Below are 27,961 nucleotides of genomic sequence, written 5' to 3'. Positions count from 1 at the left end.
AATATTTTTGATGAATTTATAAAAAGAAAATTGCTTACTATAATTGTAGAATTGTTTTTATTATATATTTGAATAAATGCAGTTTCAACCATAATGCAGTAAATTTATTCTTGTTATACAGTATTTCATTGCACGTAAATGAAATGGCTCTTTTAACAAAAATAATTAAATCTTTATTAAAATTGCAATTACAAGATCTCATGAATTTTTGCATTTCTTTATCCTATAAAAAAACATAAAATGAGATAGCTGTAAATAACTTCACCTGGTGTACAGATTTAACTGGGATGTATCTTGTATCCAAATTATTTCTTAGAATCATAACAGATAATTTTTTTTATATATTTGTCACAATGTTTCATAATGAACATGTTTGATAAGAATAATTTAAAACTTATCACATAATAACATTTGTTATAAATTCTTTATTTATAAATTTGAAAATTAAAAATATGACTTTCTTCCTATTTAATTATAAGCAAATTAAGTGTGTGGAAATGTGTGTCTAGAGTATTTTTTCAGAACTGTTGAGTTCCTTCATTAGTGGTGTTTTATAAGACACTGCTGTCAACTTGACATGGGTAGAAAATTCATTAAGTACTTTATCAAATAGTATTTTTGACCTGTGTTGGATTTGTTTATTTATGTCATTGATATATTGTTTTATCAAGTTTAATGTGTTAGGTAATTATTTGTTTTTCCTTGGGCGCACAACATTATCAATGCCCAGACACAAAATTACTTCAGTAAGCAATTTAGCCAGATAACATCAAAATTTTGATAACAGCAGTAAAAAATAATTAAAATGAACAATTAAAATGCACAATATCATAGCAAAAAATATTCCTTATAAAGTACAGCACAATTATAAAGTGCCTCTGGTTACGCTAAAGGCAAAGTAAAACCACAATGAAATACAATATTAAAAATCTAAATTAAAACAATAAAATTACAACCTGCCATATGCCAAATGGCATAAATAGATGAAACATACTGTAGTAATCAAATATTTGAATATATACAGACCACCCTCCTCTATGAATCATGAGACCTTGCAGTTGGTGAGGGGGCTTGAGTGCTCAGGGATACAGAGTAGCTGGACCGAAGGTGCAACCATATCAGAGAGGTATTTGTTGAGAGCCAGACTAAGGAATGATTCCTGAAAGAGGGCAGCAGCTCTTTCAGTAGTTGTTAGGGGCGTGAGTCACAATGACTTAAACGGCCATATCAACATCACTCAGTCCTCTGAGTACTGCGCAGCTGAAAGCAATGGAAAACTACAGCTGTTTTTTTTTTCCAAGAAAATGTCGCTCTCTGCATTTTCACATAGAAATAATGGAGGCGCCTTCCTTGGTAAAATATTCCGGAGGTAAAATAGTCCCCCGTTCGGATCTCCGGGTGGGGACTACTAAGGAAGGGGTCACCAGAAAACTAAAAAATAACATTCTACGAGTCGGAGCGTGGAATGTTAGAAGCTTGAAAAAGGTTGGTAGGCTAGAAAATTTAAAAAGGGAAATGGATAGGGTGAATGTGAATATAGTAGGAATTAGTGAGGTTTGGTGGGAAGAGGAAGGCGACTTTTGGTCAGGTGATTTTAGAGTAATTAACTCAGCTTCAAATAATGGGCTGGCAGGAGTAGGTTTCGTGATGAACAAGAAGATAGGGAGGAGAGTGGAGTATTTCAAGACGCATAGCGATAGAATAATTGTAATAAGGATAAAATCAAAACCTAAACTGACAACGATTGTTAACGTCTACATGCCTACAAGCGCCCATGATGATGATGATGAGGTAGAGTGTGTATACGAAGAGATTGATGAAGCAATTAAACACGTAAAAGGAGATGAAAATTTAATAATAGTTGGAGATTGGAATGCAAGCATTGGAAAAGGCAAGGAAGGAAATATAGTGGGTGAATACAGGCTGGGCAAAAGGAATGAAAGAGGGGACCGACTAATAGAGTTTTGCACGAAGTATAATTTAGTAATTGCCAACACCCAATTTAAAAATCATAATAGAAGAATATACACTTGGAAAAAGCCAGGTGATACTGCAAGGTATCAGATAGATTATATCATGGTTAAGCAAAAATTTAGAAATCAACTCGTTGACTGCAAAACTTACCCTGGAGCAGACATTGATAGCGACCATAATTTGGTGATAATGAAATCTAGATTGGGGTTTAAAAACCTGAAGAAAAGGTGTCAGATGAATCGGTGGAATTTAGAGAATCTTGAGGAAGAGGAGGTAAAGAAGATTTTTGAGGAGGACATCGCAAGAAGTCTGAGTAAAAAAGATAAGGTAGAAAATGTAGAAGAAGAATGGGAAAATGTTAAAAAGGAAATTCTTAAATCAGCAGAAGCAAACTTAGGCGGAATAAAGAGAACTGGTAGAAAGCCTTGGGTTTCAGACGATATATTGCAGCTGATGGATGAACGTAGAAAATATAAGAATGATAGTGATGAAGAAAGTAAAAGGAACTATCGGCAGTTAAGAAATGCTATAAAGAGGAAGTGTAAACTGGCGAAAGAAGAGTGGATTAAAGAAAAGTGTTCAGAAGTGGAAAGAAAAATGAACATTGGTAAAATAGACGGAGCATACAGGAGAGTTAAGGAAAATTTTGGGGTACATAAATTAAAATCTAATAATGTGTTAAACAAAGATGGTACACCAATATATAATACGAAAGGTAAAGTCGATAGATGGGTGGAATATATTGAAGAGTTATACGGAGGAAATGAATTAGAAAATGGTGTTATAGAGGAAGAAGAGGAAGTTGAGGAGGATGAAATGGGAGAAACAATACTGAGATCTGAATTTAAGAGAGCATTAAAAGATTTAAATGGCAGAAAGGCTCCTGAAATAGACGGAATACCTGTAGAATTACTGCGCAGTGCAGGTGAGGAAGCGATTGATAGATTATACAAACTGGTGTGTAATATTTATGAAAAAGGGGAATTTCCATCAGACTTCAAAAAAGTGTTATAGTAATGATACCAAAGAAAGCAGGGGCAGATAAATGTGAAGAATATAGAACAATTAGTTTAACTAGTCATGCATCAAAAATCTTAACTAGAATTCTATACAGAAGAATTGAGAGGAGAGTGGAAGAAGTGTTAGGAGAAGACCAATTTGGTTTCAGGAAAAGTATAGGGACAAGGGAAGCAATTTTAGGCCTCAGATTAATAGTAGAAGGAAGATTAAAGAAAAACAAACCAACATACTTGGCGTTTATAGACATAGAAAAGGCATTCGATAACGTAGACTGGAATAAAATGTTCAGCATTTAAACAAAATTAGGGTTCAAATACAGAGATAGAAGAATAATTGCTAACATGTACAGGAATCAAACAGCAACAGTAATAATTGAAGAACATAAGAAAGAAGCCGTAATAAGAAAGGGAGTCCGACAAGGATGTTCCCTATCTCCGTTACTTTTTAATCTTTACATGGAACTAGCAGTTAATGATGTTAAAGAACAATTTGGATTTGGAGTAACAGTACAAGGTGAAAAGATAAAGATGCTATGATTTGCCGATGATATAGTAATTCTAGCCGAGAGTAAAAAGGATTTAGAAGAAACAATGAACGGCATAGATGAAGTCCTAAGCAAGAACTATCGCATGAAAATAAACAAGAACAAAACAAAAGTAATGAAATGTAGTAGAAATAACAAAGATGGGCCACTGAATGTGAAAATAGGAGGAGAAAAGATTATGGAGGTAGAAGAATTTTGTTATTTGGGAAGTAGAATTACTAAAGATGGACGAAGCAGGAGCGATATAAAATGCCGAATAGCACAAGCGAAACGAGCCTTCAGTTAGATATATAATTTGTTTACATCAAAAATTAATTTAAATATCAGGAAAAGATTTTTGAAAGTATATGTTTGGAGTGTCGCTTTATATGGAAGTGAAATTTGGACGATCGGAGTACCTGAGAAGAAAAGATTAGAAGCTTTTGAAATGCGGTGCTATAGGAGAATGTTAAAAATCAGACGGGTGGATAAAGTGACAAATGAAGAGGTGTTGCGGCAAATAGATGAAGAAAGAAGCATTTGGAAAAATATAGTTGAAAGAAGTGACAGACTTATAGGCCACATACTAAGGCATCCTGGAATAGTCGCTTTAATATTGGAGGGACAGGTAGAAGGAAAAAATTGTGTAGGCAGGCCACGTTTGGAATATGTAAAACAAATTGTTAGGAATGTAGGATGTAGAGGGTATACTGAAATGAAACGACTAGCACTAGATAGGGAATCTTGGAGAGCTGCATCAAACCAGTCAAATGACTGAAGACAAAAAAAAAAAAAAAATACAGACCACCTTAAGAAATCGTAAAACATTCGATTAGAATGTCTCATTGTTCGATAAGATAATTTAGATGTTTACCCCTAGTTTAAACTTCTGATGCAATGCTGTGTAATAGACATAATTCACAAGAATGAACCATCAGATGGCTGTTGCAGCAAACACAAACAGGTGCATCCAGTCAATAGGTCCGAGTCATGAGATGTCCAAGAGTGAATCTAGTGTGCCCTACTGCAAACAGCAAATAATAACCTCCTCTTGATGCCAAATCCTGGATGAAGAACCCCACAGTGTCCTTAACCAGATGAAGTTTATTGTTGATAATAGTATTCCATTCACTTTGCCACTCATCATGAATCGCCCTCTTCAGAAAACAGACAAGATCATTAGAAACAATGTGATTAGTGAAAGGAGGCTGCAAATAAGCCTTTTTTGCTGCACTATCAGCTCACTCATTGCCTGAAATTCCAATATAGCTGGGATTCAGCAGAAGCTCACACTTGTGTAACACTAAGTCATTTCAGAAATAATGGACTGTATTTCACAAACAACAGGATGTTTAAAGTAAATGTCACTAATTGTCTGCAAGGCACTTATGGAATCTGAACAGACAAGTACATGACCAGAGCTCAATCGAAGCACAACACATGATTAGCTCCCCAATGAGTGTTGGATAGAACTCTCAGCATGTCTAGCATTTTTAAACATTTTACCTTCAATCCTTCAAATGTGTTACTCACATCAGTCAGTCAAACTACAATCCCAGAAATCTAATACACATGCATGGCTCAACTGGTTCACCACATAAAAACAGTTGAGGGTCAACATCTTTCCTCAAGTGGGTAAAGCAAATGCATTTAATTTTTTCCAAGGAAAAATGTGAATCAAGTAGTTTTACACTACAATTCTAAACGGGTTATTGTGTTTTGAAGCACCTGTCGAAAGTAACTAAAGTTCTACATGCAACATAAATTGAAAAGTCATCTACAAACAATGAACTCATAACAGGTTTTTGCATGCAGTTATATCTATGGCTATGGCAAATAAACTAACACTTAGGACACTTCCCTGTGTCCTAAGTGTTATTCTGTTTTCCAGTGTGAAACTTTCGGATATCGTCATTCCAACTCTAACTTGAAAGGATCAACTGTTCAGGAAATTTCTGATAAATGCAAGGAGATTTCCTTTTTGCACTGTATTTAGGATTTCTCTCCTTCAAACCTTGTTGTACACTTTTTGCATATTGAAAAATACAGCAACAAGGCGTTGGCAAAGTAGGAAAATGTTTTGAATAACAGATTGTAGGGCAACTACATAATCAATAGATGATCTACTTTATGCATTGTTTCGGGAAAATTGGGTGTTTTTTTAAGGTACCACATCAAACGATGGTTTACCCTTCGTTCCATCAACTGCATGTGGTACTTGTGAAGGAGATAGAACGATAACTTGAAGGGGATGATTTAGCTTTACCAGGTTTAAGTACTGGAATCATCAATGCTTCTGACCAAGAATCTGGAAATATCTGGTCAGAAAATATTGTATTGCAAATAGATATAAGATGTAGTGTAGTATCCAGAAAGTGAGATAACATTGAGACTTATATTATCATTTCCGGGAGGAAGTGTCACGAGATTTATTCAAGACATACCCTAGCTCATCAAAAAGAAAGGGAATTTTTCATTCATTTTGCGAATCCCTTATAAAAAATGAGATACTTCCTACCTGTAATTTGTAGCTGATAAACTCAGTCAGGATGGTGATGTAAGTGAAACAGCTGACAAACATATTTCCAAATAACAAGATCCCAATTGATGTGGTGTTCACCAAATCAATTGGCGTCATTATGAAGGTGCTGTTATTTTCTAGTCCAATCAGCTGTGGAGATTGTTGTAATCCACGTACAGCCCGAAGTTTTCTCCACACAACAGATGATGGTGTTGTCCGATAAATTGCATCCATATAATTCAGTGATGATTTCTGTTTAGCACACAGAAACACTCTGGCATACAGCTCTTGCATTCTGTAAGGCATAGAGCAATTCCATCAAAGGCATTTGATTGAAATTATTTAAAAGACCTGCGACGATCCCTTAGTGCACTTCTGCAGTCTTCATTCCACCAAGGAACAGCTGGCCACCTTGGCTTCCCCCATGTTAGAGGAATTATTCACTTGCACTATCGGGTAATCAGTTGTGTAGACTTTGCAAATTGGCACTCTTATTGATTTGGCTAAAAAAGTCTGTACCCTATCCAGTCTGTTCTTTCAATCACCCATCTGTGTTGCAAATCATTATTACCGCCCAAGATAACTACTGGTCTGTGATCGCTTCCAAAAATGTTTTTGGAGACGCACCATGTAAGATGGGAAAGTAGGAATGCTGAACACAGTGACAGATCGGTGCATGAAAATGATAATGAACACCTAATGAAGATGACAAATGTTTATGACCTATCATTCAACAAGCAAAGATTCAAATTTTGCCTCAGTTGATCAACTGTAGCGCCTCAGGAAGAACATGATGATCCCTAAAAATGGTGATGGACTTTGAGATCACTATTATTTTATTAGGCATGGCAAAGGAATTTGTGAAGATAGATTAGTTAGTTGATCCCCACTGATATCAGAATTTGGGGGAAGGTGTAAGTTGCAGATATTCATTTTAAATGGCACCAATATCTTCACTGAGACTACAGGGATGTTTGTACCCAGCAGAATCGTTGTGGCTAATACAATTTTTTTCAGGAAAACAGCTACACCTTCATGTCCTCTGTCCTTAGTATGATGTGATCTTTCACAGATGTATAACCATGAAAAGACACTTCATTCTGGGGACAGAGGTGAGTCTCCTGTAGACACAGTATTAATGGATTTTCTCTCCTGTAATAGAATTTCAATATTCTCTTAGTGAGGAAGGAGATCACAGACATTCCTTGAATAACCCATAAAAATAAATTGTTCTTGTTATATGTAAAACTCTGAGAGATATTATTTATCAAATACAATCCAGTTTTTCTTTTCGGATTTTATAACCTTTTGGAAGTGCTTTGCTTCTTTTTGCACTTCATCCACCACCATATCCTCATAAAGATTTCAAGATGGTGGAGGGGACTTGAAAGCCTGGAAGGATGGAGATGATGTGCCAGGTGATGATGTTTTTAAAGATCCCTTCACAGGGATCTTTGTAGTTTTCTGTGTAATCGATGCAGCAGGAACCTTATGTGGTGGCGTACCAACTGAACTAGTTTTTGGTAAACTACTATCAATATTTCTTGCAGAAGTTACCTTCTTACCAGTACTCAATGCTACAGTAGCAGATGTAAGGTACTTTTCTGACAAAGCTTCTACCAATTTGGTTAGTTTTTACCCAATGTGCATTCTTTCTCTTTTTATATCTTTTTGACAGAGCCTATACAAAAATAATACCCAGTTATAGAGGATTCCTCATGTTGAGTGATTTTCTGTGTTCCTAATGAGCCACAAGGAAAGTTACTTTCTGTTCAGTACATATCTTCAATATAGCCTTTTTCTTTTTTATAAAGAGGACACTCCAAGACCTTTCTGAGTGTTGACCTTTACAGTTTATACATTTTTCCTCTTCAGTACATGTTCTGTCATCATATCTCATATAGATGCAATGTGCACAAACCTGTTCCTTTGTGCAATCAGTTTTGGTGTAACCAAAACCCTGACACTGGCAGCAGTGTCTGGGGCTTGGTATATATGATTGCTCATGAACAGAAAGTAATCAATTTTTATAAGGTTAGAAAAGGTCAAACTAGAAAATGTTAGCATAAGTCTTCACTTATTGTATATAGAATGTCCTTGTATTGGTACATCAACACCATTCTCCTTCCTTATAATTCTCTACACAGAAGTGATTGAATGCAGTGATAGCTCTTCTGATATTTCCACTAATTCCAAGAGGACATTGTTTGAGACTAACTACTTAGAGCCATCCACCTATCAGCATTATAGTTTCCATGTTGGGTTACAGTTGCATTTTATAAGGTGTTTCAACATCACTGAGTGCAAGTGTAAGAAGAAACGTTGTAAGATGTTGTTGTGTTGCAGTGTAAGGGTATATGTTGTAATCTGCGTAGTGTTCTTGGTGTGGTGTATGTATATGGTGTAAAAGGTTCAGCAGCTCAGTGTGTAGTGAAAAGAAAAGCTGCAGAGGCTAGGGTCGTGGGGACACCAACCCCCAAAATTTTAAAGTGTATGATTCTTCATTGAGTTTTGTTATTAAGTGTATTGATGTTTTACGCTATAAAATTTGAGTGTTATGGCTAATATGTTGTGCTTTATATGTGTGTTCAGTTTCTGTGAAGGTTTTACAAATTTTATTCTCTTTTGTATAATGGTGTTATCTGCATTCTTTGTGCCTATACTTCTGTTCTGAAATGTGTTTCTGTTCTCCAAAACAGTATTTGTTGCAGTGTAATTTATGCATTCCTTAGACTGTTTTTTTAGTCTGAAACAATTGTTAGTGCTTCAGAGGATGCGATGAAATGGTAATTTTGTAGAATGTGAAAATACCATGCCTGACTGGGATTTGAATCTGGGACCTCCGGATGAATTTATATGTTACTGGATTATGTTTAACAGTATGTAGGTTAATGTGTTGAACTAAATAGATATGGTCATACAAAACCTAAAGGGTATATTTTTTTCAAACATAAACAAACATGTGATTAATATTAGAACTCCATTACTGAAAACAATAATTTGTAAATAACAGATATCAGTATATTCATAATCAAATATTTTTTCAAGAAAAAATATATTTAAGAAATAATGATATCTTTTTCTAAAAATAGTATATCCTTTTTTTAATTTTGTGATTTTTGGGATGTTGCCTTCAGGGAGCATTGGAAAAATGTCTACAGATATTGCTTCTTAATAAAAGTATGTATAGGAATAACAAATAAATAAATAGATGTTTTATTCTGGTTAATACTGAATAATACATTATTTAGATCACATCAGGAGTAGGTAGGTTGCTACTCCATGGAAAAAAAGGAACTGCTTCAGTATTTGACTGAATAGAAACTGTATTAAACCTTGATGAGAATATCATCACAAAATAAACAATACATTATAAAATAAAAAATATACCTATATGTGATTAAAAGTTCACATTAATAAATGTAAATATAAGTGCATTAAATAATATTTAAAATAAATATATAAAAATAATAAGCTCTTCATTAAGGAAAATTTGTAATTTTGCCATTCCTTAGTAATGGACACTGTTTAAACTGTTTTTATTTTATTTTTTACTAAAAGACAAGCTAGAAGGAAAACCTGAAAAATATAAATAAGTAATAGTTAATTTTTTTATCAATGGTAATTTTGTTATTATTTTCCCAATCTTCTTTCTGACAGTAAGCTTCTCAAATTTCTCCTTGGATCTTTATTGAAATCTATTTTAGAAGAATAAAAGTAATCATTATCTCACTGTATGTGTTCCTTAATAAATAATACTATTGCAGTTTCTGATATGAAATATTCTACTCCGGACAAAGAAACTAAAAATTAGCTTTAGGTAAATTTGTAAAAATATAGTCAATTCAGGTGACAGAGGTACACTTGTAATTCTAACTGGCTGAGATATAGAAATATTTAGTCCTCTAATAGTTTATTTATTATAAGCCTAGAACTGTTCAGAAAGTTAACATTAAAATACACTCTGTGTGATAACACTATGGTATTGAATTGTTACAAATTTTAAAAATAGTTTCTTTGTTTATGTAGAAAGGTTTCAAAAGAGCTAAAAAGAGTTCCATAAATTACCATCAATAATATGTTTGGACTACTGTAGGGCATTGAATTGTAAAATATTAAAAATTTATTTTTACCTTGAATATACTGTAATTTTCAACTTTACTCAAAAGTAATCTTTAAAAAAAAATTGATATCCTGTTTTTATGTACAGTTCTATAAAAACCTTCAAAAAACTTGAAATTACCTTGCTCAGAAATGATTTCTGTGTTGGTCAGCCAATCTTTTGAAAAACATTCAAATCTGTAACTTGCTAGAAAAAAATATTTCAACCTTTTTACTTTTATTTCTTAAGTATTGAGAATTTATATGGAAATTTTTCTATATGTTCTATTAGTGTAATGAAAGATTTTTATCAGAAATCAGAATTTTGGTATTTTAATAAAATCAGAATCATCTTGACTACCAATGTTATGTTTATTAATATTATCATAAATTATTATTGTATTTTTATTGATAGAGTGGTCAATATTAATTATTACATTAAAGATAATTGGAATGTTGTGAGGTGTAAGAAGAAATTAAAAGAGAAGTCATTTCAAAAACAGAAAAAGGATTCCCTGTCATTTATTAAAAAAAATTGTCCTCATAATTTCCACTAACAAGGCATCATCCAGAACTTTTTAATTGTGTGATACTTGAACATTATATATGGCTCTAACACTACAAGAGAGCCATATTTGGACCCATAAAGTACCAGTGCAATATCGCATCATAATGACACCTCATGTAATCATTCACTCTTTTGGGTTGCTTTTAACAGCAAAGTGTCTATAGACAAAGGATATTAGTGTATAGCAGATATAAGAAATCTTCACTGCAATTTACGGAGCTGCACTGGCAATCTATCAATACCAGCAGATGATGACAGCTGGTTTCCAATATCTCATAAAGTTTCTCATTATTTTTTTTTTTAATGAAAATATCTAAAACAGTTTTTTGCAAGGTGAGACAAATATGGATTTGCATATAATATTTGTTGTAGCTTGCAAAAATGTATGTTGTAGATGCAATATTTACAGCTGTACTTTTTTTAACAAATACAGGAAAAATGTCTCAATTTAATATAATGCATATTGCTGTTCATTTTACAAGAGCTTGCATAGGTTTTATGGGATTATTTAAACTTGTCACCCACATTTTATACATTTTGTCATAAATTAATGAATTTTCAATTCTTTTTTGAAACTAATAAGCTAATTAATTATATTTACATTTTTGTTTCTATTTTGATGTCTCCTTTATTCTGAAATTAACTGTTCAGAATAGCTAATTAGCATTTATCTGATACCACAATATGATATACATGTACCATTTTTTTTATAATTGACATCAAGATGTACTGTAAGAATATTCACTTGGTCAACCCCTATCAAATAAATATTTTACTTAACAACATCTAGTCACTTACATTTATAGTAGCATTATTATGCTGCTTACATATTTCCATTTATCCACATCCACATCTTTTCCAGTATGTAAAAATAAAGTGAATGCTTTTCTATTAGCGTTTCTATAAACATTAAAATAGTATTGCACTGGTGAATTCAGGAACTAAAAAGTGTTGCTTCATTGGTTATGAGATGTAAGTTTAACAATTAATAATTTACTCATAATTAAAAACTATGTTACCCTCAGACAACATAATTCTATAAACCTATTACTAAACAACTTCAGCAAAAAAAAAAAAAAAAAAAAAAATATGCTGACAAATTCTATATAACTGTTTTAAATTTTAAATATAAATATATTTCAACCTCTATACAGATGAAATATTTATTTAATTTTTCTTACCTAATCGTTTTCCTGATGATCTCATTCTAAATAAAAACCCATCTGGTCTACCCTCAAACTCATCACTTAACAGTACTTCCCGAGCATATCTATAAGATGATATTATCACAAGACGATCAAACCCAAGCCGAAGACCTAAAATGGGACCATATTGTGAAGCCCATTGTTTCCATACTAAATGTACATATTTCATTTCCTTTAACAAGCTTTTAAACTGGAAGAAATTTCCAGTTATCGGCATCCATTTTGGACCTATAAATCAAGATGAAAAATGATTTTATAAGAATTTATTTTATGGATTAATGTTTATTTAGCTGTATGTAGTAAAATAAATTCTTTCTTTTTTGTCCATATCTTCCTCTATAGCAATTAATACCAAAAGGATAAACAAAATTCAGCACAATCCACGAAAGTACATAAGCAATAAGAGGACATACTTTATCTTATTATTCTTCTTTTTTGTTTTTATAAATCAAAAGCGGTTTCAAGGAATTTCCTCATCATCAGTTGATTAAAATTGAAATTTGATTACACATTAAAAACATTAATAAAATATTTAACATAATATTATCCATACATGAAATAATGTATATAGTCAAATAATTAATTAAAATAATTAAATCTTTAATTTTAAAACATTAAAATTTTTGTAGTACTGTATTTAGCAATATAATACATTGCTGTATTTAGTGCTCGCCACAAACATGTATAAAAAAATGTTAATGTTTTAAAATTAAAGATTTAATTATTTTAATCAATTATTTGACTATATACATTATGTCATGTATGGATAATATTATTTAAATATTTTATTAATGTTTCTAATGTGTAATCAAATTTCAATTTTAATCAACTGATTATGAGGAAATTCCTCAAAAGTGCTTTTGATTTATAAAAGAGAAAAAGAAGAATAATAAGATAAGGTAAGAGCTCTTATTGATCTGCACTGTGGTGAATTGTGCTGAATTTTGTTTATGCTTTTGATATATATATATATATATATATATATCTATGTGTGTGTGTATGTGTTTTTGGTTTATAGTGTTTCCTAAATCCTAAATCAGCCCACACATTTGAATAGTGAGATGTAAAAAATTGTTGGAATCATTTGTTGAATCTCACAATTCTTAGTATTAGTTTCTTAAATTCATTGGAAAAGTTGGTGGTTGCTATGTTTAGGAAATATAACTTTTTATTTAAGTAATGTATGACAAAGCATATATTGCTTCATTTTCAAATATTTTTAGTTTTCACACATCTGATAGTCTGATCTGAAAAATAAATGTGGGATTATTTGCTAAATCATTATACTTAATGATAAGATGTAGAGTTTACTTAGTGGGAGTGATATAAAGTTATGTTCTGCTTTACTGTAAAATATTTTTTCTGAAATATTAATGTACATATTCATGTGAGTAAGTTCTGTGACCATAATTTTATGTGAATTCATTATTGTCATTACATAGATCACACATGAGTGACCAAAACAAATTTAATGAAAATTCCAGAATGAATTTATTGGAACTACTGAAACTCCATTTTAATCCTTAGCTGTATTTCATTTTCTCTAGGTACCTGTACTTCTTTTGAATTTTTTTTAGATTTACTTGTTCTGGATACACTAAAATAATAATATATAAATATAATTTTTAAGTATTAACATTTTTCTTATAGTTTTGAATTAGAACTCAAAAGTATTTCCAGTAGAAATATAAAGTATAGTAAATAGATTTTAAGTAGCTTGTATATTCCTAGTAAAGCCAGATATTTTTACATGGATTTGAATACTAGATCGTGGATACCGGTGTTCTTTGGTGGTTGGGTTTCAATTAACCACACACCTCAGGAATGGTCGAACTGAGAATGTACAAGACTACACTTCATTTACACTCATACATATCATCCTCATTCATCCTCTAAAGAATTATCTAAATGGTAGTTACCGGAGGCTAAACAGGAAAAAGAAAGTAGCTTGTATAGGAATTTTTTTTATTTGAACAGGAAGTTGTCCTTACTTTGTGGAAACACAATTTTGTAAAAAAGATTGAAAGACTTTTAGAAAATTATTTCTAAAAATCTTTTTCAGGAGGAAAAAGATTTCAGCAAACAAAGTTTAAAACATTTTTCTAAATTGCGACTAGGGCTTCCTTTTGAAAAATAAATAATAAATTGTTCTTGGAGGAATGTAAGTTAATTCACCTATTTACTTATAAAGTTGAAGTTTTCAATAATCGGGCTGTACAAATAATAATACCACTCATCAAATTACAACATTAGAAAATATTTAGAAAAGAAGGTTTACATAAAATACTTTGGAATTTATGTACATTTAGATTTACATCCTTTACTTCACAGTCCTTTTACAACACTTATTTCACTTTATACATCCTTTGCTTCTTCACACTTAATCTGTTTTTACAAGCATCATGAATATTGCACTTTGCTTTAGAAGGAACATTATTCAAGAACAACATAATTTTAGAAGAACAAAATTCAATCTTTCCTTTTGTACTGGTTAGGCTTATTGATAGAATAATGGGAATAAGTAGTGAACCAATACAGACATGTATTTAATTCAAATAGAAAATTATTTTATTATGAATAAAAGAAAGTGCATTTGATGTAATTTTCTTCTTGCTTAAAGTAACCATAATTAATAATCACAAAATCAGCTGATTTTCAGTCAAGAGTTATAAGGTACAAGTCCTTGTAAAGGCAGTTACTTTTATGTGGATTTGAATGGTAGACAGTGGATACCGGTGTTCTTTGGTGGTTGGGTTTCAATTAACCACACATCTTAGGAGTGGTCGACCTGAGTCTGTTCAAGCCTACATGTTTACTGGTACATTTACACACAATATGCACAATTACACTTCATCTGCAGCTACATGAGGCCTGGTAAGCCAGTAGCAGTAATTTCATTTGCCAATACACATATACCCATATCCATTAGTAGCTGGAAAACTGGTTGAAAAAACAAACTATAATTAATAAAAACTACCTGATTTTATTTTAATTTTAACAGTTGAACTAAACAAATTGCATGGTTAAATAAAAATTCTTCAATATTAGGTATTTAAAAAATCCTTTTGTTTCTTTTCATAAATAGCAAACTAACTATTTTTTTGGACCCCCAGACTGACATTTCTGGGATGATACTGATAACTTACCTCAATGTCTAAAGAATATTAGAAATATGAGTCTTTAAATCTGGATAAAAGAAACTGTACATTTAATTATTAATGGTTGCAAAATTCTAGTCTCCTGATTTTGAACAACTGTTAGTATAAAAAATAATTTAAATATTTAAAAATATTTTCAAATTAATCTGTAGGTCAAATTAATTTGGATCATACTGCTACATAATTTTCTAACCATTTTTAAAAATATTATAATGGTCTTATTCATTAATTATTCCCTTCCGACAAAGTTAATTGAAAGTCATGAGTAGCTTTGGTTTAATTTTTATATGACAACGACAATAATCAGTGATTTATATCATCAAATTTAATGCAAATTTAGGTACTTGATAATTAGCAAGGTAGTGTTTGCTGGATGCTATGTTATGTTATATTGAAATATGAACACTTTATAATTTGTAAATTTTTTTAATGATTTTGAACCTTAAATAATTGGCAGTAAGGTTTTCAACATGAAACAAGGCTTTTATATTTTTTCCTATTATTTGCTTTGGTACAGGGAATGAGTAAATAAAATTTGATTAAAAAATTGGGAAAAACTTATAAATTATTTTTTACATAACTTTTAGATAAATATAACACTGAAAAAATGAGCATAGAATGTGATGATTGCTTTGAAGATACAATCTAATGAGATGAAACACATACTGAGCTTCAACATGAAATATTTTTTAACATACAAAATTTAGTTGAGTTTCTTTTCTTGTTCACTAAAAATGATGTATCACTTATAAAGCTGATTTGTCCCTGAATTTTTATGAACTTAACATTCTGATACTGCAATATGTTCAGCTCAGTAAAAATTACAAAATGGGAAAACCACCTCTCAAAAGTCTAACATGCATATTTTTCTTTAAAATGGGTAAGCCATTCTCTGAAGGGACTTGTGTCTTATGGCAAGTCACCTACAAACATTTGGTTATGGGATGGTAACAAACAATGCAGGAAACAAGCTCCTGCATAAGTAACAGTTCCAAGTACATAAATACAAGTTCCTGCATACAAGCTATGTGGGAATGGCATGCGAAGCAAGCTCTGTGGCCCTGGTGATGGCCCCGTGACCCTAGAGAACACTGGGTTGGTCCTGCAGCTTATCTTGGCTGACCTGGGTCCAAGAGCCTCCAAATCGATTGGCTATTTACTCGGGCAAGTGAAGCGATCGCTGACTATTGTAAAAATTTTTTTATTCTTTTGTAGTGGAATAAAATTTTATTACAATAATTTTTTTTTAAATCATAATTTTATTACAATAATTTTTTTTTAAATCATAATTTTATTACAATAATTTTTTTTTAAATCATAATTTTATTACAATAATTTTTTTAAATGTTTGTTTTTTAAATACAATACTGCAGGATTTTGATAATAACTCTCACAAAAAACTAACAATAATTGTTCAAATTTTTATGAGAATAGTTGTTTAAAAAGAGAAAAAAGATTATTTTATAATGAACAACTTAACTGTTTTTTTTTTTGTTTTTTTTCATAATCTAACCAATTATTTTTCATAAAATCATTTTCTATGTACATGTTGTTTGGTGTTATTAGTATCTAGTTCAATGAGTAAGTTACACCCAAAGTATACAATTCGTCAATATTATTTTTTATTTTTAAAACAATATATTTTATAGGTTATAAGTATTACAGAAAAGATTTTACTTTAAATAAAATCAAGTAGATAATTTATTTTAAATAAGTTAAGCTAACATTTTAATTTACAAATCATAAATTGCATTGTCTAGAATACAAATGTATATATTAATACACATGGTAAATTTAAACTATAATTAGCTCCTGTATTTAAATTGTTACGTTAGAATCTAGCATTTGTCTTTAAATTATTAATACTATTTTATCACATATGCCATCAACATGATTACTCTATGAAAATTTTTGTCAACACAGTACCCCTAGATATTTTTTATTCTTTTAATTATTAAATTTATTACACTATAAACTTGCCTGGTGGATAGCCAGATGGTTTTCTTATATCATATAAAAAATATAATATTATTAATGTTATTATAACAATTGTACTAACTAAAAATAACATCTTGTTCTGAAGAAATCATTTACTAAAGTGCCCAAAAAAAAGAAACTTTCTATTTAAACATATCTATTTAGAAAGTATAATTAGTTAGCATTAATGGTGTTTGGAAGATACTTTTAATGAACTGGTTTGAGATAAACACCAAATGTACCTTTCCTGATTTGAATTCATAAATTCTATCTACTTGCCCTCTGACACAGATTCTGTTTTAAATTTATTTGACTATTATGCTGATGAGTAAAATAATGAAAACCAAAATCTTATCTTCTTGAACTTTGTAAAACAATTAAAGTGTTACTATTTTAAACAAAATGTTATATATTTTTATTTATTATAAGTATTTAAATAAATAAACAAATCTTTTATTCTGAGTGGTACATAGTAAACTATGTAGAACATTTCTGGAATGGATAGATATGCTACTTTTGTTATGCTGAAATGCTTTGTTATAATTTATTAAAATGTAAAATACTGTTTTTAATAAATTTGTATATAACTGACAGATTGGTAGGACTTATACCAATAATTCTAAAAAATTTCATCTTCAAACCTAATCAATTTTTACTCGTATATACTATAAATTATTCTGTCCCAATTTTTGTAAACATAAGTTATACCTTAATCCAATCTGATAAGCTGTTTTTTATTTAAATATTTGAATTATTTGGAATTCTATTAATTATCAATTTTTCCCCCTTTTATTATAATAGTTATTAATTTTTGTTCCTTATTAAATTTATTCCAGGCATTTAAAATAATACAGAATCCAATTTGCGTAGAGGGATAAACCAAATGCTTAATTTAAAAAAAAAATATTATTAGTTGAAAATTTCATGAGATATGAAAAAAGGTAAAAATTATGAGGTTGCTCACTGCACAACACTAGATAAGGATAAAAAAATATTTCAAATATCTCTACTGCAAATACAATCATTACCTCATCAATGTCCCCTTATAATCCAAAAAAAAGTTACTCTCTGAAACTAAGCAGTAATGATCACTTTTGGAAATACTGATTTTAGAAATACTGCAGGTGGTACTAATTTAGCAAGAAGAAAATTCAATCAAGGTTTTGACTAAATTATGCAAGGAATTTTATTGAACTAATAAAAAGTGAGGATAGTACCATTAAATAAACTTTAAATCAATAACAGAATATTGCAAATATTTAATTTTGTTTTGTTTTTTTCCTTGGGTGCACAATGAAGGTTTGTTAGTAGCATCCAAAAGGAATGATTCTGTAATATAAGTCTATAACAACATGTGCTAAGTATAACGGATATAAACTAAGTAATAGAAAAATAAAAAAAATAAGATTAACAAACAAACTGCACAATAACACAGGAAAAACAGGAAAATGTAAAGCACAATATAAAATAGTAAAAAAAAACATATTAATAACATAGTAATGACATTAAATAACACTGATAAACATAATTTTTGTTTCCTATCATGCAATACATGATTTTAATCAATTTTTTAATTTTGAAAACAAATATGAACTCAGAATCTTTCTATTGCTCACCATTTTTGAAAAATTTTTAAATGCTAATTAAAGGATTTTTATCATTTTTCAACGTATAGTTAGCATTTTAAGCTCCTATATTGTATTTGTTAGGTCTTTTTTTATTGTTTAACTTTGTTAACATAATTTGTAAGCTATAAATAAACAATACTAGACAAAGAATTAATTCATATCATTGACATCATATCTAATACTGAAGAGTGAGCCTTCATGGACAAGATTAATCATGTCTGTGCACGTCAAAACATGTAGCTGTAAACACAGCTGTGTTGTTTGTATTAAGCACTGGATTTAGGAATGAATTAATTTTGTTCAGTCTTATTGCTATCTTAAGTTTGTTAACAGTACAGTGTCATAATGCCTTGAAATTGTGTAAATGATGTGGATGCCTTTTGTTATGTATGTGGTGAGTTTACTGTAAAATCAAATAGAAATAAACATTACACCTTTAATTAAAAAGGCATATCATTTGTACTTTCAGTGTAAAATTGGTGATCAGGATAAGATGTGGGCTCCTCATATAGTATGCACTAATTTTTCTGTATATTTAAGAGGATGGCTGAAAGGTACATGAAACACTTTGCCATTTGATATACCTATTGTTTGGCGTGAACGGAAGGTTCATATAACCAATTGTTATATTTGTTTAACATGTGTGTCTGGAATTTTTAAAAAATCTAAAAATACTGTAAAATATTCTTCATTGCAATTTGCAATCAGGTTTGTACCTCACAGTGAAATTATTCCAGTTCCTGAGCCACCTGTGATTGTATGTTTTGAAAGCAGCAACGAAGAATCAGGCAGTACTGAAGAAGACAACAATGATTTTGATTTTGAAATTATGAAATTTGAAATGAAGATAGTCCCGGATTTTTGTACATCAGGCAGAAATTTCCGAATGTAATTGAAGGAAAAATTAAAAAAAGGAGTTTAAAAGAGAATTGGTCAAAGATGATCTATCTATTTAACTCACTGTTAAATAATGTATAAAGTGCAGTTTGGGCTTCATTTAAAGACGTTTGCAAAATTTTTCTCTGCAAACAAAAATCCGACAATTACCTCGATATTGTTAATCAACCTTTTCATACAGAGCTATGGGATGTAGTATGTCTGAAAATACATTTCTCCACTCACATCTAGATTTTCTCCCGAACAACCTCGGAGACCTAAGTGTAGAACACGGTGAACGTTTCAACCAAGATATTTCAGTGATAAAAAGCCGCTATAAAGGGAAATGGAATACTAACAAGCTAGCCGATTCCTGTTGGACATTAATTCGGGATGTGCCTGAGGCTATTTATAAAAGAAACTCATTAGCGAAATCATTCTAACACAGGTATGGCCGTGCAAAATTATAAATTTTACAGATTTTAACTAAATTTTCCCTTATTTCTTTTGAAGCGTAATTTATTTAAAACTAAGGGTGTTAGAAAAATTGTATTTACAGATCTGTAATGTACGCAAAAAAACAATTCAAGAAATGGTATCACACTTAGAGAAACAAATAAAATTCTTTTTATCTACCAGTGTAATCGATTATACGTGTCCGGCTTTTAGAAATAACAAGATATTCGATATCATCCTCATTTTGTTTTTTCCTAGAATGTCTTAGATGTTACCTCCTTATTTAAATTTCCGACTTAATGCCGCATAAAATATGCAATCCACAAGGATCTGTTGTATCGTTAGATGGCAGTCGCAGCGAACACGAACGGATACATCGGTATGATTCAATAAGAATCCATGTGTAAGATTAGTATGTCCTATTAATAAACGGCAAATAATAACCTCCTCTTGACGCGACGGTTATTCCGGATTGAAGAGCTCCATGGCAGCATAGGAGTTTATTATCTACTGTTGCAGTCCAGTTACCTTGCCACCTTACTCAAAGAGTGTGTGAATGAAATCGGTAGTAGTAACACGACCGGTGAAAGACAGTTGGCTACATGCGTCTTTAGCAGCGGAATCCTCACGTTATTTACTCAGGATTACCACATGGCTAGGGACCCAGCAGAAACTCAGTTGCGTGTAGCGACGGTTCAACTCAACGATTGCGTTATGAATTTCAATGACAATAGCATGTCTAGAATACGAATCTTCTAAAGCTTGGAATGCGCTACACATATCGCTACAGAATAAAAATTTGGTAAAACATTTGCTAAAGGACGAGAAAGTAGTTGACTTTTTTCATTATGTATGGTGAGGAATAATTAAAATTTATGGGGTCGAGTCTCCACATTGGGTACGTTGGAAAAATAGAAGGTATGTCAAAATTTAAACAATGCAGTAAACGCCGGGTACGAACACCCATTGGTGCTGTTTAATGTGGTTGGTCTTCATACTGTTGTAAATGAGAGTTTGCGAGGAAGCTGTAAAAATTGGGTGATTTGATTGTTCTTTAAGATGGGCAGAGTAAGATGCTAGCAGCTGGTCTTGTCTATCCTAAAGTGATGGCTCACCATAAACAACAAATATGCTTGCAACAGAGCCTGATCTAAAGGCAAGATGAAGAAAAGCGTGATATACAGCATCCAGCATCTTAAGCACAGTATGATGCGCTAAAGAGTATGCGATGTAACCATAATCCAAACAGGAGAGAACTAACGAATAATAAAAACGTAACATACACGATAGACTGATCATGGCTCCCCACTCAAGTGTTACAAAGAACTGGTAATACATCTAGAATTTTTAAACATCTTGCTTTTAACTGTTTTATATGTTCTACCCACGTAAGACAAATATCAAAAAGCAAACTTAAATATTTAACGTCAGGAGAGTTAGCAATTGGTTCTCCATTGAGAAGGACTTCTGGAATAAAAGGGTCTCTTAGGCACGAAAAAAACACGCATTTTGTTTTCTCAAGTGAGAACAGAAGCTGGTGTTCTTCAACCAAGCTTCAAGGTGAGATAAGTACTCTGTAGTAGTCTCTCAGCTGTGGCTGTTAAGTGGGTCTTGATATATATATATATATATATATATATATATATACAGCAAAGTCATCAACAAACAGAGAACATGAAACTGGTGTCTGCACATATTTAGTAATACTGTTGATGGCTATAGTAAACAAGGTGGCACTTAATATGCTTCCTTGAGGCACTCCATTCTTCAAGGTGATGCTACTCGACACAGAATTTCCAACATGAACATGGAAAAGTCGGTCATTTAAGAAACCCCTAATAAAGGCAAGCATATTGCCCACAACTCCCCATTCTTCAAGGGTTTTTAGAATACCATGTCGCCAGGCCCTCCTGATGTCAAAGAAAATAGCAACGAGTTTGTGGTGGAGCAGAAAAGCATTTTGGTAGCTCTTTCCAGTGATAACTGATGGTCAATGGAAGATCATCCTTGGCAGAGACCACATTGTTCTGGAGATATCAGGGAATGTTTCTCTAAATACCATGTAAGCTTGTGATTCATCATTCTCTCCATCACTTTGCACAAAATGCTTGTCAAGGAGATAGGGCAGTAGTCTGAGCATGCTTTGTCTCTACCAGGTTTACATAGTGGTATAGCAATGGCTTCTGACCAGATGGGTGGGAAGACTTGCGTGGAGAACAGTACATTACAAATACACAATAGCTGATGTAATGTCAAATTGGGAAGGTTTAAGAGCATACTGAGGTGAATGTTGCCACGTCCAGGGGAGGTATCACGTGAGTTCTTTAATGTATGACAATTCGTTGAATGTAAAAGGGGCATTTAATTCAACAACTTTTAATGGTACTACTTCCACCTGTATCTTATATCCCTGAAATTCGTTAGTATATGTTGAATTTAGAGACGCTGAACAAAAAACAATCTGCCAGCTTAGTTGCGACTGCAGAAGATGACATTAGAAGTTCTCCTTCATGAATAAAACTGAGGATAGGCTGATTTGCTAATTGCTCGAAGCTTCTTCCACACAGTAGATTGGGAGAAGTGCGTGAGGTGGTGTCTAAGTAATTCCTCCATGACTTTCTCCTGACGTCCATGAATATACAATGACATACTACTCTAGCCTTCCAATACAAATTCAGATGTTCACTTGTAGGTCTGCAGTTAAATTTATGCAATGCCTGCTATCGTTTCATAATTCTGTTTTGGTAATTGTCATTCCATCTGGGAATGGAGGGACATCTTGGATTTCTAATGTTTATGGAATATATCTACTAGTATTCTATTCTTGAGTACCAAGGAGGTAAAAGAAGTAAGTTGATTTAGTGTGTCAGCACTACCATCATACTTTGATGGGAAGGTTGTATGGTAACCATTCCAATTTGCTCTTTCAATAATCTACATCTGTGGTCTTTTGTTCACCACGTGGTTGGTACCAAAAGATATAATAATTGGATTTTGGTAAAAGTTGTCACAAACAAGCCAATTAGGACCAGGAAATTAACTTGGTGAGCATAAGGAGAAGTTGTTGGAAAAAGTACCAGTTGATGATGACATAAATGTGTATGATCCATCATTCAGCAGGCAGAGGTCCAAGTACTGTCTCACTCTGTTTATGATATTTCCCTGAGGGGAACAGATTGTTGAGTCCCATGAAATATGGTGGGCATTAAAGTCCCCTACTATTAATCATGGAGATGAAATTGGGACAAGATTTTGTATATCTAATGCATTAAACTTGGAGTTTGGTGAGAGTTATAGATTGCAGATGTGCAATTTGAAAGGGACAGCGTGGTATTCTTGCACCTGACACCCCCTCATGTATGGAGATAGCAACCCCACCACTTTCTAAATTGCAGCCCCACCACATCTTAATTGCAGGAGTGAAGACCTCAAATGTTCCTCTTTATAATGTTTATAAATTACTTATCAAATACTATCTGGATTTTTTTTAATTTTATAACCTTTAGGAAGTCCTTTGCTTCTTTGGGCACATCATCCGCTACCATATGATTTGACCTTGAGATGGAGGGAATGTGGAAGCCTGGGAGGATGGAGATGCCATACCAGGCAATAATGTTTTAATAGATCCCTTTACAGGGATCTTGGTAGTTAAGTGTAATTAAGTGGAGTAAGAACCTTGTATGGTAATGCACCAACTGAAGTGGTTTTAGGTAAACCACCATCAGTTTTTCTTGCAGAAGTTACCTTCTTGCCAGTGCTCAATGCTGTAACTGCAGCCATGGGGGACTTCACTTGATCTCATAAAGCTTCAATCAATTTGCTCAGTTCTTTGCAAGATTCGCATTTAACAACAACCACGAAGGAATATTTTTTGAGATTGAACTAAGGTTCCCACGAGTATGACAATACAATGGACCACTCCAGCAGAGCGTGCTGCTTACAACTGGGTTCACCCTGATGCCCAGAGGACATTGTTTGTTTCACTGTGTAGAGCCATTCATCCATCGACTATAGTAGTGAAAGTGATAGTTTCCACCTTGGGTTACGGTTAACATTTTGTAAAGTGTTGCACACCAAGAGTAAGTATAAGATGTGTGGTGTAAAGGTTTAGCAGCTAAGTGTGTAGAGGGAGGAAAAGCTACAGAGGCTAGGGCCAGGGGAAGCCAAACCTCAAAATAAATTACTGTTCCGAAATGTATAATTTGACTGAATGCCTCTGTTTCATTTTAAGCAACATTTCCAGTTTAACTAAAGGCTGGATGAACCTTCCCTTTAATTTATAGGCTATATAATTCTGGAAAAAATTAAGTTTTTCTTTATGGAAAAGAACACCATTAAACTAGCATTACAATAAACAAATGTTCGTAATAATTGAACAAATGACTACAGGGCTACTAAACAAATTACTTTAATGAATAGTTTAGCAAATTGGTACACAACAAAAGTAGAATATAGATATTTGATGAAATAAACTTTTTCCACTTAGCTTTTGATTTTATTCATATCATTCCTTCATAGAAATCTTTGCTTTACAGGATCAACTTTTGTAATAAATAAAAACAAAATTAAAAATATTTAAATTAAAGGGTAGTTTGTTTACCACCGTTAGTGATATAAATATAACATAAAGTTATGATATAAATTTATTTTATTTTTCATTTGTTTTTTTATTTATAGATTTTAATTTTTATATCTGAAGTTATATTTTTAATAAAATTGTATTTAAAAAAAGTTCTGGTAAAGCATACACATCTGCAAAAGTGTTAAAAATAATGCAAATATCCATATCTGGTAGGTAATTCCAATTAAAAGATGTTCACTGTGCTGCAGTAAAAATAAAATACCTGAACATATCAGTTAATTACATTTAAAAATTAAATAAATAAATAATTAATTCTATGTAGTTAAAAATTGTCTTATAAAAACTTTTATATGATTACGCGAAGATACAATAAATTCTGTTTATGAGATACATATTTTTTTTTTTCCAGTTATTCGATAAAAATACGATGTACACTTTAAGGCTAACCAAACGTGTGCGCTTCTCTGAAGCAGCAATATGGAAGAAGTTCATGTCTGAATGAGCTTCAGTTTACAATTAGAAGACCAGAATATCATTTCACGTATAAAACTCATGTGAAATACCATGAAATAAAGATTGCCTTATTATGAGTGTTAACAATCTAATGTAACAAAATATATTAGAATTAAATAATGTACACATAGTCATCTGTTCAATTATTACGAACATTCGTTTATTGTAATGCTAGTTTAATAGTGTTCTTTTCCATAAATAATAACATAATTTTTTCCCAGAATTATATAGCCTATAAATTAAAGGGAAGGTTCATCCAGCCGTTACTTAAAAAAAAAATTGGAAATGTTGATTAAAATGAAACAGAGGCATTCGGTCAAATTATACATTTCGGAACAGATTTCTAATGTTCTTCAATCATTTTTTGTACATATTGTTAAAATAATGTTTAATTAATTATAGTAAGGTTTTTAAATTGTTCTAATAAAATGAATTTTTAATGTAAAAAAAGAAATGAATTTTAAATTAACTATTTGGCGTAATGGTTAGCATAGTCGTTTATGAATAGATAGCTTCGGGTTCAATTCTCAATAATGATTTGATATTTAATATTAATTTTTCCTAAACCATCTTCATTTAAGTCCATAAGTAAAAATAATATTCAGGGTTTGTAAAAGTAAAAAAGAATCAATCTCTTTCATTGCATGTAGTCGTTACTCATTTCACAAAATATTGATCACTAAAAAATTGTAATGTTGGTAGAGCTGAACGTCCACAATCTCGCCCATTTCCTCTTCCTCCTTCTACGTCGCTTTTCAGTGAGTAGGACTGGTGCTGCTGTCGGCATTTTGGTATTTTCTATATTTGCTGGAAAATCTGTCTTTTAAACATCTCATTAGTTCTGAGAAATCTGCTAACGTTTCTGAAAGGTAAATATTTAGTTAAGAAACTGATTAAACTTTATCTTTCATTATTAATTTAATTAAAATGTTCGGCATTGTTAGCGAAAGGAAAATGTCGCCGGCGTGTGTCCGGTCTTGTAGCGTTGGTAAGCGTTTGGTTTTGATTAGGAGAAGAAGTTTTAACATTGTGTGCAATAATTTGTTTGCCTGTGTTCTGTCAACTTTTTGTATTAATGTACAAATTTCAGAAAAGTAATTTGTGCTTGTTCTGTGTTTACCTAGTTAAAACATTTTTATTGATTGCATTGCAATTGAAGCGGCCATTTTCGTAGCGTTAAGTGAAAAGTACATTGATCTGAAATAAAAAATTTTATGTTAGTATCAAATTTGTATCACAATTTACGTATTAATGAGTTTATATTAAATTTGTTTCTATGATGCGGTAATTAAATTAAGCCATAGAAATTCCAAGTAACGTACTTGCAACTGTGCCAGACGTTGCATTTGGAAAATGTCGTTAGCGGGTTTGTAGTTAATGGATTATTGCCAGTATTATTGAATGTTTGCCATCGAAGTACAAAAGTTTGGTTTAGTATTTGAAATAAAGTATTTATTATTTTATCAGATTGCTATAAAATCTGTTTAGGACTTTTTTTTGTTAAAAAAATATAAGAATTTGCTTTTTATTCCTGTAATTTATACATTTCTGTGTGCAAACAAAGGCAATGGCTTGTTTTTTAGAAATTTATGTAAAAAACAACAACAAAAAACATTAGATTCTTGTACTAATATATGAAATATGAATCTCAATGTAACAACTAACTCTTATACTGCTTATTTGAAATTCATATTTCTCATTCATTTTAGGTTCAATTTAAAACTACTGAAATTTTTTCTCTTAGACCAAAGATGAATGAAAATTGTTTTATTTTAACATTTCTTCTATACCCATATCTGTGATATGGTTTATGCCATTATATTTCTATGGTGTAGCATTTATCCATTTCAATTGATCGTAGTAAAGGTTTTCTGCTCAATTTAGACATGTAGTGCAGGGTATTTTAATTATTGAGTATAGTATTAAAAATTTTTTTTTATTGTAAAAGAAAATTAAGGTAATATGGTTTTTTTTATTAGTATGTTGTACATATTTCTGTAATTACATTTTCATTATATTTCTCCTTTAAAGTTCATCTCTTCTGATTATTTTTGTGAATTAAATTTGATAATGTATTTGCTTTAAGTAAATTTTTTTAGTTATAAATTGTATGTGTAATTATATTTTAAATATTAACTACTTGGTTTAAATTAGAGCAAATATTTGGAATAATATCTGTTTAATGAATGAAAATGTGAGTACTTTGGTGTAGTAGTAGTTGAGTGAAGTATTGTTCAAATTATTGGAATAGAAGTGGTTTGACCACCAACCACATCTTCCAATTTTTGTAGAATTTTATAGCAAGATTTAGCAATTATATTCATTTAATTCTTCATCAAGTTTTTGTTTCAAAATAGTGACTGCTACAGTTAATAAAGCACAATCTTAACATGTCTTAACCATTTCACTATCTTAACATGGTGCTCGAACTACATCATAAATAGTAAATATTAACGTTTATATATATTCCATATACTGTATATAAACTGAAAAATAAAGGAATTATGTATTTGAATTTGTCCGGTAATGAGGTCTAGTGCCGTTGGAAAGTGCTTATTTTTTACAATAAGATTTTTTTTTTCATTTTCTGTTTATCAAAGATTCAGTTTTGCACTTTCACACTCATTTGGCCAGAAAATGCTGCTTTTTTGTTTTCTATTTTAAGTATTAAAAAGTTCTAAATGATTCTAAAATTTGCTTTTACATTTTTTATTATTGTAATTCAAGCACTTTTTACAACAGTAATATTTGATTTTAAATATTTCTTCTCAAGTAGTTAAGTTGCACACTCTTTTTTTTTACAAGTGTTTGCTTTGATATCATTTGTGTAGTCATTTTTATTACTTGGATGACATAGGA

General features: G+C 31.3%; 2 protein-coding genes across 2 annotated transcripts in view; one reads left to right on the top strand and one right to left on the bottom strand.

The window, feature by feature from the left end:
• LOC142329115 (methyl farnesoate epoxidase-like) overlaps positions 1 to 21,201 on the bottom strand; it is a 37,399-nt gene extending 16,198 nt beyond the window's left edge. Inside the window, exons 1-2 of the mRNA XM_075373450.1 lie at positions 21,123 to 21,201; positions 11,889 to 12,140 (exon numbers count right to left, since the gene is read on the bottom strand). Coding sequence (XP_075229565.1) covers positions 11,889 to 12,140; positions 21,123 to 21,201 — 331 coding nt within the window. The remainder of the gene's footprint in view (positions 1 to 11,888; positions 12,141 to 21,122) is intronic.
• Positions 21,202 to 25,817: 4,616 nt separating this feature from the next.
• Positions 25,818 to 27,961, top strand: part of Pep (Protein on ecdysone puffs) — a 36,845-nt gene continuing 34,701 nt past the window's right edge. The window contains exon 1 of the mRNA XM_075373974.1: positions 25,818 to 25,971. The gene's annotated coding sequence lies outside the window, so the exon portion shown is untranslated. The remainder of the gene's footprint in view (positions 25,972 to 27,961) is intronic.

Source organism: Lycorma delicatula, chromosome 8, assembly GCF_047948215.1.
Source record: "Lycorma delicatula isolate Av1 chromosome 8, ASM4794821v1, whole genome shotgun sequence".
Taxonomy (NCBI): Eukaryota; Metazoa; Arthropoda; class Insecta; order Hemiptera; family Fulgoridae; genus Lycorma; species Lycorma delicatula.
This window is presented reverse-complemented; position numbering and strand designations above follow the sequence as displayed.